Raw genomic sequence first — 18297 nt, 5'->3', positions numbered from 1 at the left:
TGTCCACTAGTCTTATTTCATGCTGAATATCTAAGCTATCAAAGAATTTTGAAGTTTTTACTATATCCGTATAAGGTAATCCCAATTCTACCCACCCTGGACCAATTTTGACCCTAGGGCTATATTTTGAACAATCATTGTAGAGGTCCACTAGCTCTAGCCCATGTAGTTTTGGCAGAACAGTGTTTTTTTCATTATTACTAAAACCCATAACACAATATATAATTTGAATAATCTAGGTAGAGGTCCAGTACAGATTGTTTCATGTCAACACTGTAAGCTCTAGCCCTTGTTTTTGTTTTTTTTTTCTATATACATATAAGGAAAACACATGATCCTCAGGGGGGCAATTTTAACCTCAAGACTACTATCTTGGGTGAGGTCAACAAGACAATGCAAAACATCTATGCTCTGGAGGATAGATTTTTTAAGCTTCTTCTTATTATTCCTATTGGTTGCCATGGCAACCTGATATCTGTATGGCATGGAATCAAATTCTGTGAACAACCCCTTTGCCCAAGGAGTTTGGTTGAAATCAGACTTGTGGTTTTTAAGAAGAGGATTTTTGTTAAGTTCACTATATAATATATATTGCAGATGCAAACACACCAAGTAGGTCTTGGAGGGGCTTATTTGATACCAAGGCTATAATTTGTGAATAACTTGGTATAGTGACAGTAGAAAATATTTCATGTTAAATTTTAAGCTCTAGCTCTTGTTGACATGCAGGAGAAGATTTTTATGTATGTATGGAAAACCCATGGCCCCCTGAGATGGGGCCAACTTTGACCCCAGGGCTATAATCTGAAAAATCCTTGAAAATGTTTTATGCCAAATATTTAACCTCCCTTGTAGATTTGCAGAAGGAAGATTTTTTAAATATTTACTATATATAGAAAAAGGAGATATAGAGAAGAAAATTTTTCAAATAATATTCTTATTGTATATATTATATAATGAAAACACCCATGACCTAAATATCTTGTTTTGGAGGAGCAGTTTTTTTTAAATAAAAAAAAATTACTTAAATCCATAACACTTCCATGCAGGACCAATTTTGACCTTGGACTATAATTTGAACAATCTTAATAGAGGTCAACTAGACAATATTATCTTATCTCTAGCCCTTGCAAATTTCAGAAGAAGACTTTTAGATTTCTTTTTTGTTGCAAAGGCAACCAGAGGTCTGCTTGGAATTTAATTCTTTGAACAACTTTGGAAGATTGCCAGGAACATTCCTGTCAAGTTTAGGCAAAATTGGCCTTGTTGTTTATTACGACACACATGATGCACAACAATGCATGCCAACAACGGTTAACAACCAGCCATCAAAGTAGCTCACCATAAGCACTTTGTGCTCAGGTGAGCTAAAAAATTACTTAATTTTACACATTAATTCATTAATACCTTTCTTACAATTTTTTTCAAGTTAATTCTTTTTACATATGTAATCCCAGATACATGTACAGTATTTTCACCTTTTTATGAACATGATGTGGCCTTGACAATGAAGAATTTCAAGTTTGAAAAATGTGCACTTATTGTCATATATCAATATATGCAGGTGTGTGAGTTACCCTAAATGCATATTTAATTGTGTAAGGTAATAAGTAATTAAACAAGTTATTGTTGGTATTTAAAGTTTGAAATATTAACAAATTCTGTATCAGTTAATTTAAATACTGCAATTCTGTATAAGCCAATTCAAATACTTCAGACATAAGCTTTATTCCAAGTTGTATTTTAGTTGTCAGCGTCTCTATGTATAGAACATCAAGTGTTGCTAACCATTACCAGCAAGTTGCTAATGGGTCAGATATTGATTTTCTGACCGTCTAGCTACAGTAACAACAGCTGTAATAACAAATCTCTCTGTGGACAACTTAGTGGACAATGTAACAAACAGGGAAAATCCTACACTCAAAAATCTCTCCTATGTTTAACACTATATAGTATAGGCATTTTAGTTTGTCATGCTAAATGATTGCATTAGCTGAAAACATTCTGTATAGATGGGAAAGTCAGTGACATTTATTCTCCTGCTAAAAGTCACCCATAAACAGACAATCTAATAGTGCTGCTTAAAGTCACCATCTAATAGTGTTGCTTAAAGTCACCATCTAATAGTGTTGCTTAAAGTCACCATCTAATAGTGTTGCTTGAAGACAATCTAATAGTGCTGCTTAAAGTCACCATCTAATAGTGTTGCTTAAAGTCACCATCTAATAGTGTTGCTTAAAGTCACCATCTAAAAGTGTTGCTTAAAGTCACCATCTAATAGTGTTGCTTGAAGACAATCTAATAGTGCTGCTTAAAGTCACCATCTAATAGTGTTGCTTAAAGTCACCATCTAATAGTGTTGCTTAAAGTCACCATCTAATAGTGTTGCTTAAAGTCACCATCTAATAGTGTTGATTAAAGTCACCATCTAATAGTGTTGCTTGAAGACAATCTAATAGTGCTGCTTAAAGTCACCATCTAATAGTGTTGCTTAAAGTCACCATCTAATAGCGTTGATTAAAGTCACCATCTAATAGTGTTGCTTAAAGTCACCATCTAATAGTGTTGCTTAAAGTCACCATCTAATAGTGTTGCTTGAAGACAATCTAATAGTGTTGCTTAAAGTCACCATCTAATAGTGTTGCTTGAAGACAATCTAATAGTGTTGCTTAAAGTCACCATCTAATAGTGTTGCTTAAAGTCACCATCTAATAGCGTTGATTAAAGTCACCATCTAATAGTGTTGCTTGAAGACAATCTAATAGTGTTGCTTAAAGTCACCATCTAATAGTGTTGCTTGAAGACAATCTAATAGTGTTGCTTAAAGTCACCATCTAATAGTGTTGCTTAAAGTCACCATCTAATAGTGTTGCTTAAAGTCACCATCTAATAGTGTTGCTTGAAGACAATCTAATAGTGTTGCTTAAAGTCACCATCTAATAGTGTTGCTTGAAGACAATCTAATAGTGTTGCTTAAAGTCACCATCTAATAGTGTTGCTTGAAGACAATCTAATAGTGTTGCTTAAAGTCACCATCTAATAGTGTTGCTTGAAGACAATCTAATAGTGTTGCTTAAAGTCACCATCTAATAGTGTTGCTTGAAGACAATCTAATAGTGTTGCTTACAGCCACACATAAACAGACAATCTAATAGTGTTGCTTTAAGTCACTTACTAGTTATGACCAATCAGGAGGTGAAATATGTAGACTTTGTGATAAATAGTTTTCAAGATAATAAGCTGAAACCATTCTGACATTTTAGGCCCCTGTGACCTTGACCTTTGAACTAGTGACCCCAAAAGCAATCTGTCAGTTGTGACCAATCACTATGTGAAATATGAAGACTTTGTAATAATTATCTTTCAAGATAATGAGCTGAAATCATACTACCATTCAAAGACCCTGTGACCTTGACCTGGTGACCCCAAAATAAATAGGGGTCGTCTACTAGTTATGACCAATCAATATTTGAAATATGAAGACTTTGTGATAAATAGTAACCAAGATAATAAGCGGAAATCATATTATCATTCAAGCCCCTGTGACCTTTGACCAAGTGACCCCAAAATCATAGGGGTTGTCTACTACTTATGACCAATCAATATGTGAAATGGAATATGAAGACTTTGTGATGAATACTAACCAAGATAATGAGTGGAAACCATTCTGACATTATAGACCCCTGTGACCTTGACCTTTGACCCCAAAATCAAAAGGGGTCATCTACTAATTATGACCAATCACTATGTGAAATATGAAGACTTTGTGATAAATAGTTTTCAAGATAATCAGCAGAAATCATGTGGCCTACTGACGGACCGACAGACAGACCAACATTAGCAAAACAATATACCCCCCCCCCCCGTCCATTTTGTTTTGTTCAAATTCATGTTATGCATTTAACTGAAGGTACTGAAGGTATATAATACAAGAGGGCCATGATGGCCCTACATCGCTCCCCTGACCCATCAACCACATCCAAGCAATGTCTGCATCCTGACAAAGTTTGGTGACACTGGAGTCAAAAATGTGAACTCTTGTGTGTTAACAAGGTTTTTTCCATATTTGGGCAGTGTGACCTAGCTTTTGACCCCAAGTGACCCATATATAAACTTGACCTAGAAATCATCAAAACAACCTTCTTGACAAATTTCCAGAATATTTGGATCAAAACTGCAGCCATTAGAGTGTTAACAAGATTTTTCTAATTTTAGCTCCTGTGACCTAGTTTTTGACCGGAGATGACACATGTTTAAACCTGACATAGAAATCATAAAAACAACCCGCCTGACAATTTCCAGGAAATTTGGATCAAAACTGCAGCCACTAGAGTGTTAACAAGCTTTATCTATTTTTAGCCCCGGTGACCTAGTTTTTGACACGAGATGACCCATCGAACTCGATCTGTATTTCATTGACAAAGTTTGATGATGATGCAATCAAAACTGTGACTGCTAGACTGTTAACAACCCAATTGTTGACGACACACAACGCACGCCGACGCATGCCGGACATAGCCCCATCACCATACCTCACCTTGACCACTTCGTGGTCAGGTGAGCTAAAATGGAAATTTACATGAATGTGCTATTCTGAAGGGTTGTATAACTCTTGTTGATTGCATTAAGAAAATATATTCCCACAAGCTATACAACACATCAGAATAGGGCATTCATGCAATATAAGTAAGAATGTGTGCATAAAGTGAAATTGGACTGTGTCTTGTAGTCTATGAGAGGTCAGCAAGTGTACAACTTTAACCTGTGAAAAGTGGGTTCTGCAAATAACCTTGTTAAGGTGAACTTTTCAGCCAAGTATGAAGATCAACTGACAGACTGACACAAAAATTGATATCTCTCTACATTATGTCATGGTGTGAGTATAAAAACTTGATGACTTTGTTAAGGGTTAATAAAGGTAGATATAGTTAAGAACATTTTATTTATAGTAATTTTTAGAGACTCCTACAAAGGTCAAATCGGTGCAACAACTTGTGTATAGTACACTGCAAATTTTTCCCTCATCCCTCAAAAAATCATTGATCATGTTACATTACACAAATACAACAACAAGCTAATCCTTTCCCTTCTTTTAAGAAAGTTGCAACAATTCCAGCATGGAATATCATGATTTCACAGTCTATCACCTCTGCTAGAAAAAAACAACAATTCCAGACAGTGTGAGAAAGTTTATACAAGAGAGAATTTCCTTTGAGACAAGGATTGATAAATCTCCACTATTTTGTTATATTAAAGGGACAATCACTAACACATAAAGAAAAACTTCTCTATTTACTTCTGTTACATTATTTATCACTCCAGTTTAATCAAACTATCTATCCTGCCTTAACACTAACCTAAATAAAAATATTATAGGAACAACAACTTACAATATATTCCAAATCAGGGGATATAATAGCTTCTGAAAATCTGTATGTGTAATAACAAACAACAAAATAATTATAAAGGGATATTGTTGTTAAATGTAAGATACATGATCTGATATGACATATCGGTGGAGCTAAAAAGAATGGTATAAAATCATGTCCTACCTTTCCACCACTACTGCTGCTATCTGTGGTTGCAGTGGTGGCCACAGAGTTCATACTTGTCAAGGATCCACGACGATCCATAGGTAATTCATCATAATCACTCTCAAGGTCCCTGCAGTAAACAATGTATGCAAATAATCAAATCTTACAGTTATTTTGTCACCCTCCACTTTGCCAATCACATTAAGTATGATTAAAATCTTCCAAATTGGTTTTCAAGACATTTATTATAGAGATTATGGTTACTACAAACAATTAACATGAGCCTACCACAAAAGCTAAACTATTTACACATTGTGCTCAGGTGCCCATCAAACACCCCACCCCACTGACCACTTTTCTGTCTATTATATTGACATGTAAGCATTGCTATTCTGCAACATTAAAACAAGTATTGACCACAAGCTAAATTTATAAAACTTCAGTGTAAGATTATCAGGTGATGCTACATGCCAAATATCTAAGCTCTGGGCATGTAGTTTCTATGCAGAAGCCTTTTAACTTATATTTAAGTCTATATAAATCAAGTGACCATTGGGTTGCAGCCCAGGTGCATAATTTAAATTTTGTACAGGTTATGATTAGAACCATTTTATTTAACTTTTGTAGATGACCACTTAAAGATAATTCCTGTAAAGATTAGGTAAAATCATTCAAGTGCTTTAGAAGGAGATGTTGTTTAAAGAAATAGTGGACAACTACAGATGATGAACAATGGATGCCGAACACAGTTACAAGCATTTTAAGTTTCAAAAAGTAATTTTTCAAAAATCACGCACGGTAGCAACACTGTAAATCCCATATTATTTGCAACATTTCAATTTTTAACTTTTATTCATGAATCTGTTGCATTGTGAATTCATGATGTTGCGTAACATACATTATACAAAATTATATGAGATACAAAAATTATTCGAAATGTGAGCAAGTTTGTTAATGAATACAATAACCAATTTCAAAATAATAAGTGCAATGTTTTATTTACATTATAATAAAGGTACGAAGGTTTACTAACAGATTTTTCCTCTTTTTTTTCTCATGAATATAACAGAACATTATTTTCATACAATATCAAAAAATTGTGCACTTTACAGATAAATGTAAACACATATTGTTTAGAAAACAATAGATTTACAGTAGAACAGTGATCAATGGACAATATACCTACTGTAGCTTAAGTATTATAAACAAGTATATAACACCTTTTTTTACAAATATTTAACATCTGTGTGTGACAAGATTTCAAGGTTAAGTAAAAGTAAATTTAGAGATTGGTTATAACAAATTGATAATTTTACCTGCTCACTCTACTTGGTACACTTATCTTTGGTGGGGCTTTAAAAACAATTGGTTGTTTTCCCTTAAAAGCTTCATGTATATACATCATACGTTCTTGTATCAACTCCCTCAACTTTTTCACCCATACTTGCTTTATATCTAATGTCTGTGCCTGAAAATGTACATATTGAAAAGGTCATGATATTCAATCCCTGAAATAGACTTAAACTGCCATTGCTCTAGTCCAAGTCACCCACATACACCACTATGTCAGAAGGGTAGTTTTATAATACATCATATTGACTTTATGATTCTTAAATATGAAAATTATGCAATTTTATGACCCTGCACTCTTCCTCTGTGAGATCTATACATTACATATATGAGTTATTGATAGAGATAAATATTAAATTCTGGTTTGTTTTTTCCCTGTACTGATTGATCCAATCAATATAAACTTAATATTTAACTTATCTTAAGTACAAGATTTAACTTACCTTAAGAACAATCTTATATTCTGAAATAGGTGCTCTTCCTGTCCAAAGAGCAAACTTTGTAGCATCACCTTCAATATGTTCTGTAATATTTATCTCAGATATCTGAAATATATAAATATGTTTTCCATGCAATTAATGGTCAATTATAACATACAGTAAAAGTAAATCTAATTACACTTAATAACAGGTGTGTTAATAATGATTTAAGAGCAGCATACTGATTTGTGAGGCATAACTGACAGAGTAAGGAAAGCTAATCTTCCCTCAACTTCAGGAGAAAATTGAAATAATATTTATGAGAAACACTTGTTGAAACTGTCAAAAATCAAATAGATTGCAAAAACAAAATCATAAAAGTTTGGATGTAAAACTGCAAACTAATGTAAGAAACATGACTTTCATGAGTTAACAACATTTGATAAAGTATTTCTTTTGAAAGTAAGCAATGTGGGTAAAGTTATGTCTGGTGGACAATTTCTTGAATAATGTGAACAGACAGAATTATAGGTTAACTATAGTTTATTTTAACTATTTTACCATCTCTAAAATAAATAAGGTTAAAAAAAAGATGGTAAATAAATACAAACATAGAGCAAACTTTGACTCTGATTAAGAAAATAGATAAAAATCTTAAAATAAAAATGGCTGTCAAGGATCATCTATTGAGCCAAGGTATATAGTTTTGTAGAATTTTTATAATACATGCATGTATATATAATTAATAAGAATTAGTTTATGTTGTACCAGTGTACAAGTGGGTGTATGACATCTTGTCAGTCTCATGCACACTAGTAAAAATATGCATTCCTATTCATTTAAAATGTAAACATAACATGGTTCAAAAATGTTTAAGAAAAAAAATCTGGACAGGATAAAGGGATCCATATATAGCCCCCTACCCCCACTCTACTTTTTATGATAAAGTCACTTCCTTATTCATATTTACAAGTGTGATATTACATTTCATTAAAATCTGACCAAATGGATCTACAGTGGAAAAGCCATTTCAATATTCATGTAAATCCTATTGTATCTGATCTACAACAGCCACCTATTATTCCAGTATTGATCTTGACACCAAAATATCACAAACCTAATAATATATTTTTCATTAGGATTTGAGCTTATTACAAGTTGAGCTTATTAGATTTTCTTATTGAAGACATGTTTATGAACTGAAAATCCTGAAATTATTTTTACATTAGTGCATTCAGTAATGATCTGTGAAAAGTTAACTTTGCACATGAAAGATGTATGCATCATTAAACTTCAGCTGGATAGACAGCTTTCTAGAACACTATCAATGGTGGCAGTTAAAACACGGCAGTTAAAATAGATCAGAAGTCATTTGCTTAAAAAAACTGCCAAGGTAAGTATGCTGAGGTATTAAATAACAATAAAAGTTTTCTGATTTCACATGCAGCCTAAGAAAAAGCGAAAGAAAAAAAATATGTATATTGATATTGATGGAAAAATAAATTAGGCTATCTAGAACAATAATTTCAAAATTTGCTTTGCCTATTTTTTTTAACATACTCTTATTAATTTTGACCTAAGAGAAGTGAACAAGCTGCATGTCTAATATCAAAGCTCTGGGTACAAGAAGACTTAAAATTGTGCTTCCAATATACCAGGTAAATCTTCATATAAACTAAATGACTTTTGCTTCCAATATACCGGGTAAGTCTTTCATGTAAACTAAATGACTTGTGCTTCTAATATACCGGGTAAGTCTTCATGTAAACTAAATGACTTGTGCTTCCAATATACCTGATAAGTCTTCATGTAAACTAAATGACTTGTGCTTCCAATATACTGGGTAAGTCTTCATATAAACTACCGGGTAAATCTTCTCATATAAACTAAATGACTTGTGCTTCCAATATACCAGAAAAGTCTTCATGTAAACTAAATGACTTGTGCTTCCAATATACCGGGTAAGTCTTCATATAAACTAAATGACTTGTGCTTCCAATATACCGGGTAAGTCTTCATATAAACTAAATGACTTGTGCTTCCAATATACCGGGTAAATCTTCATATAAACTAAAATGACTTGTGGCTTCCAATATACCAAGAAAAAGTCTTCATGTAAACTAAATGACTTGTGCTTCCAAATAATACCAGAAAAGTCTTCATATAAACTAAATGACTTGTGTTCCAATATACGCGGGTAAGTCTTCATATAAACTAAATGACTTGTGCTTCCAATATACTGGGTAAGTCTTCATATAAACTAAATGACTTGTGCTTCCAATATACTGGGTAAGTCTTCATATAAACTAAATGACTTGTGCTTCCAATATACTGGGTAAGTCTTCATATAAACTAAATGACTTGTGCTTCCAATATACTGGATAAGTCTTCATGTAAACTAAATGACCAGTTTTGGGGGGAGCCAGAATTTAGACCCCTAAGGTCATCATTTATATAACTTTTGTAGAGGACCACAAGTTAATGCTACAAGCAGATTACCTTTGCTCAGGTCATTGTAATTTCTGAGGACATTTTTAAGATATGTTTTTGACAAAAGTTTAACTAAAGCCTATGTCACATTTTATCCTGTTTCTAAAGTGTTGGAATGACATTGTTAAATTCTCAAGTGCACCCAGAGATCACAATAATAGTTGATAGTTTTTGTGTTGATTTACAATGTAGACTGGACAGTGTTGTCACAGTGATCAAAGCATTGGTACAGAGCTTCTTGCATATTCTATTGCTTTCTGGCAGCACTTTAGTTGGCAATTGACTGCATTCTCACTACTTTCATTCCTTATAACATTGCACACAGGGTGCTTGAGCAGCACTTACAATGAGCTGTTTCCAATATCTATAACACAAAGTGTATTAGATCTTCATTAGGTGTTTTGCTACAACAGTAAAACCATTCCTGCCGAGTCATAATCAAACCCAAAGTTTTATACCCTATTTTTCAGTCTTTCGTTCAAGAGCTCTGCAAACCTGGGGAAACATACGGCCAGTGGCAAATTTAAAAGAACAAAAATATGCCCTCAAGATTAAGATAGCAAATCTTGTTGTAAATACATGTAGTACAAATGATGAATTGTTTCCAGTGAATATGAAAGAAAAAATATACAGTCTAATTTTTTTCAGGTAAAAGCATTTTAATTTGTAATAGATTGTTTGCATACAAAGGGCATAAAGTCCATAAAATTAATTGCAAAGAAAAATCAAACTTAACCTGTGTTTTCATTTAAAATACTTATATAAGTTATATATGAGGAATAAACACAATCAAAGATTAATCCTTCAAAAGTTATCATGCAGCAACTGATAATTTCACAACCAATTTTGTTAAAAAGTGGTCTGACTTTGTCATTAATATGTTGATTGCAGCGAAAATTTTACTTGCTCTGTGTTTAAAAATAATATATTGACATGCCAAAATATATGCCAAATATAAACACAATCATTGAAGTCCTTCAAAAGTTATGCTGTGGAAACCAATTGACTACAGATAGATGTTCTCTCTCAGTTGACGTTATTCCTTTTATCTCTAAACCCCAAAATTACCTATTTGCACCTCATAGCAACAGTTTCAGATTAATGTCACTTAAATATATGTGGATAGACTGAGTGCTTTGTCAGTTAGCGTTCTATGCAATGCTACCTCGATGCATGCAATCATAAGGCACTCTTCTAAGTTATCTGAATCTTTTTTTGACGTAGTGAGAACCCTACTTGGTGTGACAGAGATTTAAGTAACTCCTAGTGAATATAGGGGCTAACTTATAAAACTAATGTAGATGTATGATGCAGGGCATTTTCTCCATTACACCAGGGGAAAGTATAAGGCCTTAATCCCAATGCGAAAAATAAGCTTTTTTTTTCAAATTTCAAAAAAATAAAAATTCCAACAGTTGCCAAAAAACTAAATTGTTTCAACTTCTGAGCAAACCTGAACTGTTATGACATTTAAGTTTCTTGAAAGAAGTAACAAGTTATATAATCATACATGTAGGTCATGTATAAGGTAGTTTTTAAAAATTTCTACAATTTAAATTAATTTTTCAATATGCTGCACATTTTTGCCAATTGCAATATGCAAGTGATCTTTTCCCAAAACAGCTGGAAAAGGCACTTGTTAGGTCATCAAGGCAATGCCAGATATCTAAGCTCTGGAAATGTGTTTTCTTAAATAAGAGGTCTGGTGGCCAAGAAGGCCATCTAAGCATTATTTTTATGAACTTTGGTCAAAATCACCTTGTAATTTAGAAGGCATAGTGTATAAATACAAAATCAACCTTGTAGTTAATAGAAGGCATATATAGTGTATAAATATAGCAGATGGGAGTCTGACAACTTGCCATCACAAAAGCTTATCTTTGACTCAGGTAAGGTAAAGAAAAACACATCTGATTATAAGTAATTTTCCTGAAATACCTGAACTCGTAACCAATCAAAATATTTTCTTGCTGCTTCATAAAAGATTTGATGAGATAGAATAAAGATCAGTATTTATTGTAAGGTGTAAATCAATTAGTAAAATAATTACCCCATCAACATTACACCATACTGGTGCCCTTCACAACACAAAATATTCAAGTTTTCGGCTATATATTTCACTTGAATTTGATTGAATACATTTGTGCTGTATATATGTATGGTTTTAGATTAGATTTTTTTTCCCAGCAATTTCCATAAAACCAATGACTCCCAGGCAATTTTGGCACCAGCACAGTAAGTTAAACAATGTTTTATTTAAAATATTATATTTATCTCTGTTTTAGAGGAAGAATTTTAGTTTCACAACTGCATACAGTAAACAACTCATAATGTAGAGTCAACTAGTCAATGTTTCACACTAAATATCTAAGCTGTTTTACTAAGCTGTTTTAGAGAAGTTATTTTTTTACTATGTGCATACAGTATACACTGTATTAGCAGTCACCTTTATAAAATGTGACCCTGCCTGTAACAGTCCATCGTTTGATACCCTAGCCAAACCATTAACATTTATCAGCTGTGGGATTTTTGGCAGATATCCGTTAGATATTACAGACATAATTGCTGCAACCAATTAAATTCACCTGTCAAAAGTACAATTTCAAAAATGTGAATGATTTCCAGCAAAAAAAACATAGAAAATTTACTGTTACTGATAGTTTTTACCTTCACATGTTAATCAACTGTGGGTATACATGATGGCAACGGCAGCAAAATTTAAGGAATTAACCTTCAAGGTCAAGATTATTTATGGGTCAAGGTCAAATTTCTTACAATAGCAGAAGTGCACACAGACACAGACAAACAACCAGACGGCCACATGGCTGCACTGATAGTAAACGTTTACGTTTACATGGCTCCCTACTCAGTTAAAACACACAAATGTTCATATGGACAAAGTCAAATATTTATCCCTTCCTCTCATAATTATTTTCCTTTCTCATCTTAGGAAAGGAAAAATGAAGTGTAAGAGGAAACAAAATTTGATAATGCACAGTTTATGAATATTATCATATTTAAGCTTTTCTCAAAGTAATGTACATTTATTTAAGCATCTATTAAATATTATCTATTATATATTATTAAGCATCTACACCTGATTTTAAATCCTGGTGATTAAACCTATGTTTAGTTCATTTTTTCTTCCTGTATATCTATAACTTAAGACTGTTTATCTTTTTGTCCTGATGTAGATTAAAGAAATATTATCTTTTCTTTATATGCTATCAATATGCCTGAAAATGTTTGGTATTTAGCAAAATGTGAAGAACAAAGTGTGTTAAAGAGGTCAGCACAGAGTGTATTACAGGGAGTCAAATATAAAAAGCATAAGATTTCTAACTACAGTGCAGCACAAGGTGTCAGATATAAGTGCAACACATGGTGTCAGATATAAGTGCAGCATAAGGTGTCAGATGTAAGTGCCACACATGGTTTCAGATATAAGTGTAGCACATGGTGTCAGATACAAGTGCATCACATGGTGTCAGATATAAGTGTAGCACATGGTGTCAGATATAAGTGCAGCACATGGTGTCAGATATAAGTGCAGCACATGGTGTCAGATATATGTGCAGCACATGGTGTCAGATAAAAGTGCAGCACAGTGTGTCAGATATAAGAGCAGCACATGGTGTTAGATATATGTGCAGCACAAGGTATCAGATATAAGTGCAGCACAGGGAGTCAGATATATGTGCAGCACAATGTGTCAGATATATGTGCAGCACAGGGTGTCAGCTATATGTGCAGCACAAGGTGTCATATATATGTTCAGCACATACAAGTGCAGATATAAGTGTCAGATATAAGTGCAGCACAGGGAGTCAGATATATGTGCAGCACAATGTGTCAGATATATGTGCAGCACAGGGTGTCAGCTATATGTGCAGCACAAGGTGTCATATATATGTTCAGCACATGGTGTCAGATATAAGTGCAGCATAGGGTATCAGATATAAGTGCAGCACATGGTATCAGATATAAGTGCAGCACAAGGTGTCAGATATAAGTACTGTACAGGGTGTCAGATATATATGCAGCACAGGGTGTCAGATATAATTGCAGTATAGAATGTCAGACATAAGAAAGTGCAGCAAAGTGTGTCAGATATAAGTGCAGCACTGGGTGTCACTGACTGGAATGAAGCACATGGTGTTGGACTGGAATAGGTGAACACAGAGTGTCACATTGAATTAAGTGATACATAGGCTCTTGATTGGAAGTCAATGCGAGTCTTACAAAAAATGAAATCATATATGTATCATCAAACACTTTCAAGTATATAAAACTTAATCACTTTCACTCTTCAAAAGTTAATAACAAGTCTACAAAACCACTTCTAATACAATTTAAATCCCAAATTAGTTTTCAATAATGACAAAGTATTAGGTATACTACAGTTAAAGATCAGCAAGTATATTCTCATTTATTCAAAATTAAACATAATGAAAATAAATGGAGTCATAAAACTTAAGGCACTTAAATACGTGATTAAGTTTAATCAGCCCATCAACAATTACAGGGCAATAAATTGGAACAATATAATATACAACTAACAGTAAAAAATAGAAAATGAACAAAATACTCGAAGTAACTATCAATACAGGTGAATATGGTGAACATTAAAGTATGAAGACCAAACTTTCTATTTATTTCAAGATAAACATGTATTGCTTCTTAATTTTGGATTTAATTTTGACAAATCTTTTAAGATGACAGTCTTTCCCAAAATATCTTTATAATTTATTTGTTTTACGAAGTTTATTTAATTTAACTTAAGTGTCTGTTATTATAATTTAAGCAATATGTGTCTGATTATCTCAATTAAACTGTATGCTATAATATTGTACAAACAGAAGTTTTGTTATCAGTATTTTCACAGTGTAGAAACCAAATCTCTGTATCATTTACAGTTTATTGTGATTACAAGCACCTTTTACTTAGCTCGAATCTACATCATCTTTTACAATCACAGGTTGCAGATATTTTTATACTCAATCATTTAAATAATTTATATATTACAGGAGACCAAAGAAGAATAAAATCAGCACTATATATAACTTATACCATAATTAAATCAAGGTTAATTGATAATTAAATATCATCCATAATTACATCACTTAAATGGAATTAACTAGACTTGAAAGCAACAGTATGCCCATCTAATTGTAAGAAGCTAATGTTTAGATAACAGTCAAAATAACTTCACATTTTGAAATAGTTGTTTTCAATTTAATATTTTACTTCACAATCATGTATAATAAAAAACCAATGTGACTCTAAAACTATCTTTCAGTTTGTATGGGTGATGTTCAATTTATAAAAAGAGTGCGGCAGTGTTTATATATTTTAGGCAGTTATATATTATTTTAAACAGTATTTTCATAAAGCCTCAGCTTTCACATGTATAAATAGCATGTTATCCTAACGCATCGAGTCCACAACGCCGCTTCAACGAACCGTAAAAAACATGACCAAACCATGCGCGCGACCATGTCAACCCCAGAAATCATAGTTTTCCTGGCGTCGTTGAATAGTCCACACGTGTTACGCTTACTTTCGTTTTTTTTATGCAGTTTTTGAGGGTTTGTTTTGTATTTACAGCTTTCGGCTTTTTTTGTTTGTCGCGTAAGTTTGTGAATTGACGTGAAATTATTTTGTTATTTTTATTTCTTATACAGTTTTTTTTTGGCTCTGTCTAGGACGTTGTCCAGACTTTGTTGTTTTTTTTTCAATATGAGCCAGTCCGAAGACGATGTCTCGGTAAATAGGAATTTATCTGTTCAGAATGAAGATGTGTTACATCTTTCTGACGAGAGTCCAGAGTTTTCTGGATTTTTTCGGAGGACGATGTCCCGTTAAGAATAAGAGCCGTGGTAAAGGGCCTGGCAGAATTAAAAGTTCAGTGTCAAAAAGTTGGTCAAGAGGTCGCGAAAACTGGTAAAAAAATCGACCAATGTGGATAAATCTAAGACAACAAAGACCTCTGTTAGTGATAAAAAGGGGACAAAATCAAGGAACGCTAACAAAAGTTTGATTGATTTAAATAAATTATCCTATCCTCTGATGATTTAGAGTTGTTACGTAGTAAATTGGGGCTTCCTGCTCCACAGGTTTCTAACACTTTTTCTATGGAACAAAGTGATATGGAAAATGAGTATGTTGATTTGGCCCGAGCACCTAATATGCAAATTGAAGTTGAAAATGATTTTTTAGATAGCGATGACAGTATTGGCCACAGACCTGCAAGGCATGCTAGAAGTCGAGATATGACTAAAAGGCTGATTGATTCAATGTTTGGAGAGGACGATGTGTCCCATGTTAGTGATGAAAAGATTGGGGGCTTGGCCTAAAATTAAGCAGAGAAATAAAGGTGAGGCAATTTCTTCCTCCTTAGCTAAACTCATTAATACTGCCTGCACCGCACTTTGTGACAGTGATGAACTTTGTGATAAATATCCTGTACCAGCTAACTGTGAGAAGTTGAATCCTCCAATGGTGAACATGGAAATTTTGGAAGGTTATGGATAAACGTTCTCGGTCTCATGACCGTCTATTTCAGGATATTCAGTCGTTGTTAGCAGCTGGTATGGTGCCGCATTATTAAGCTGGCTAAGATTTTGAAGACCTCTATTTCTGCTTAAACCACAGGCTAAACAGCTACTATCTGATTCTTTGTCAATTCTTGGACAAGCACAGTATAACATAAGTATCAGACGTAGATATTTTGATTCGTCCATCATTGAACAAGAGGTATAAAAATTTGTGTAACATGTCTGTCCCTATTTACAACCTCTCTCTTTTTGGTGACGATATTTCTAAAGAGATTAAGCATTGTGAAGTAGGGGTTAATCTGGGAAAGGATTATAACGCACAGTATAATAGGAATTCTTTCAGAGGTCGTTTTTCTAGAGCAAGGCATTTTAACAGAGGAAGAATGACACCTTATCCACAGTGTGGGGGTGGTTATTCCCAGAGAGCTCCCATGAGGAAGGGAACATTCAAGTCTGCCACTGTGACGGCAACCCCCAAGACGGGGAGAATAAGTTCGGTAGGTAAGTTAAGATACTTTATTCATGCATGGGAAAAGTTTTCTAATGACCCCTTGGTTTTGAGTACTGTTCAGGGTTATTCATTAGAATTTGATGTTTATCCTGTGCAATATTCTTTTACCAAAAGGAAATCAATTTTAATACAGAAGAAATGAGTATTATAGATTCTGAAGTTGAAGATTTGCTTAAAAAGGGGCTATTGCACCTTCTGTGGAGGAAAGTGATCAATTTATTTCTAATATTTTTGTAGTGAAAAAAGCCAAATGGTAAATATAGACCAATCATTAATCTCAAAGAGTTAAATAATTTTGTTCATTATGAACATTTCAAACAGGAGCATTTCAAAGTAATTTTGGACTTAGTTCAAGAAAATGATTATTTTTGTTCAGTTGATTTACAAGATGCTTACTTTTCCATTCCCATTCATTCAGAGTTCCAAAAAATTTCTGAAATTTTATTGGAGAGATTCATTATATGCCTTTGTTTGTTTACCATTTGGGGTTATAGTGCTGCACCTAGAGTCTTTACCAAATTATTAAAAACCTATTTATGCCTGGTTTCGTTCTCAAGCCATCAGATGTGCCTATTATATAGATGATTCTTTAAATATGAACTGTGATAGAGATTTGTGTCTAGAAAATGCAAAGATTATTTTGTGACACATTACAGTCTTTAGGCTATGTTATTAATGAGAAAAAATCAAGTTTGGTACCCAGTCATAAAATTGTCTTTTTTGGTATCTTTTGGATTCAGTTCTTTTTATGGTGTTTTTGACAGAGGAAAAGATTGAGAAAATACTCTCAAAGGCTAATAATCTCATTCACAGTGAGTTAGTGATTGTTAGAGAGCTTGCTTCATTTATAGGGTCTGTTATAAATGCCTTCCATGCAGTTTTAGAAGCTCCTCTTCATTATAGACAAATGGAAAGATGTAAAATTAATGGATTAGGTAAAAATATGAATTTTGACAATAAAGTGTTTTTGTCCGAAGGTGCAAAATCTGAAATTCGTTGGTGGCTTGAAAATATACGTCTCAAGAATGGTAAGCGAATACGACCTCAAAATATTTCCTTTACGTGTCAAACAGATGCTAGTAAACTTGGCTGGGCTTGTGTTGATGTTTCATCAGGTTCAGTTGCTAATGGTCGTTGGTTAATTTGTGAACAAAGTTTTGCCATAAATTATTTAGAACTTTTAGCTGTTTTTAATGGAATTAAAGCCTTGTATGATAGTTTTAAAAGTTGTCATCTTCAGGTTTTTTTCAGACAATGTGACAGCTGTAGCATACATAAATGACATGGGTGGAATGTCTTCCCCCAGTCTTGATAGTTTAGCTATTGATATCTGGAATTGGTGCTTAGAGAGATCTATATTTTTATCAGCTAATTATCTTAAAGGTTCAGAGAATGTACAAGCTGATTATTTTTCTCGACATTTTTCGTTCAGAGTC

The 18297-nt window shown here is 33.3% G+C and overlaps 1 protein-coding gene across 1 annotated transcript in view; it reads right to left on the bottom strand.

The window, feature by feature from the left end:
• Positions 1–18297, bottom strand: part of LOC132757479 (triple functional domain protein-like) — a gene marked incomplete at its 3' end in the record, with an annotated part of 134929 nt that overhangs the window by 30238 nt on the left and 86394 nt on the right. The window contains 3 exon segments of the mRNA XM_060748766.1: positions 5553–5664; positions 6851–7002; positions 7328–7429. Of these exon segments, the coding sequence (XP_060604749.1) occupies positions 5553–5664; positions 6851–7002; positions 7328–7429 (366 nt within the window).

Source organism: Ruditapes philippinarum, unplaced genomic scaffold, assembly GCF_026571515.1.
Source record: "Ruditapes philippinarum isolate M1 unplaced genomic scaffold, ASM2657151v2 ctg1464_1_1_1_1, whole genome shotgun sequence".
NCBI classification, from domain to species: domain Eukaryota; kingdom Metazoa; phylum Mollusca; class Bivalvia; order Venerida; family Veneridae; genus Ruditapes; species Ruditapes philippinarum.
The sequence above is the reverse complement of the archived record's forward strand: the minus strand, read 5'-3'. Positions and strand labels throughout refer to the sequence as shown.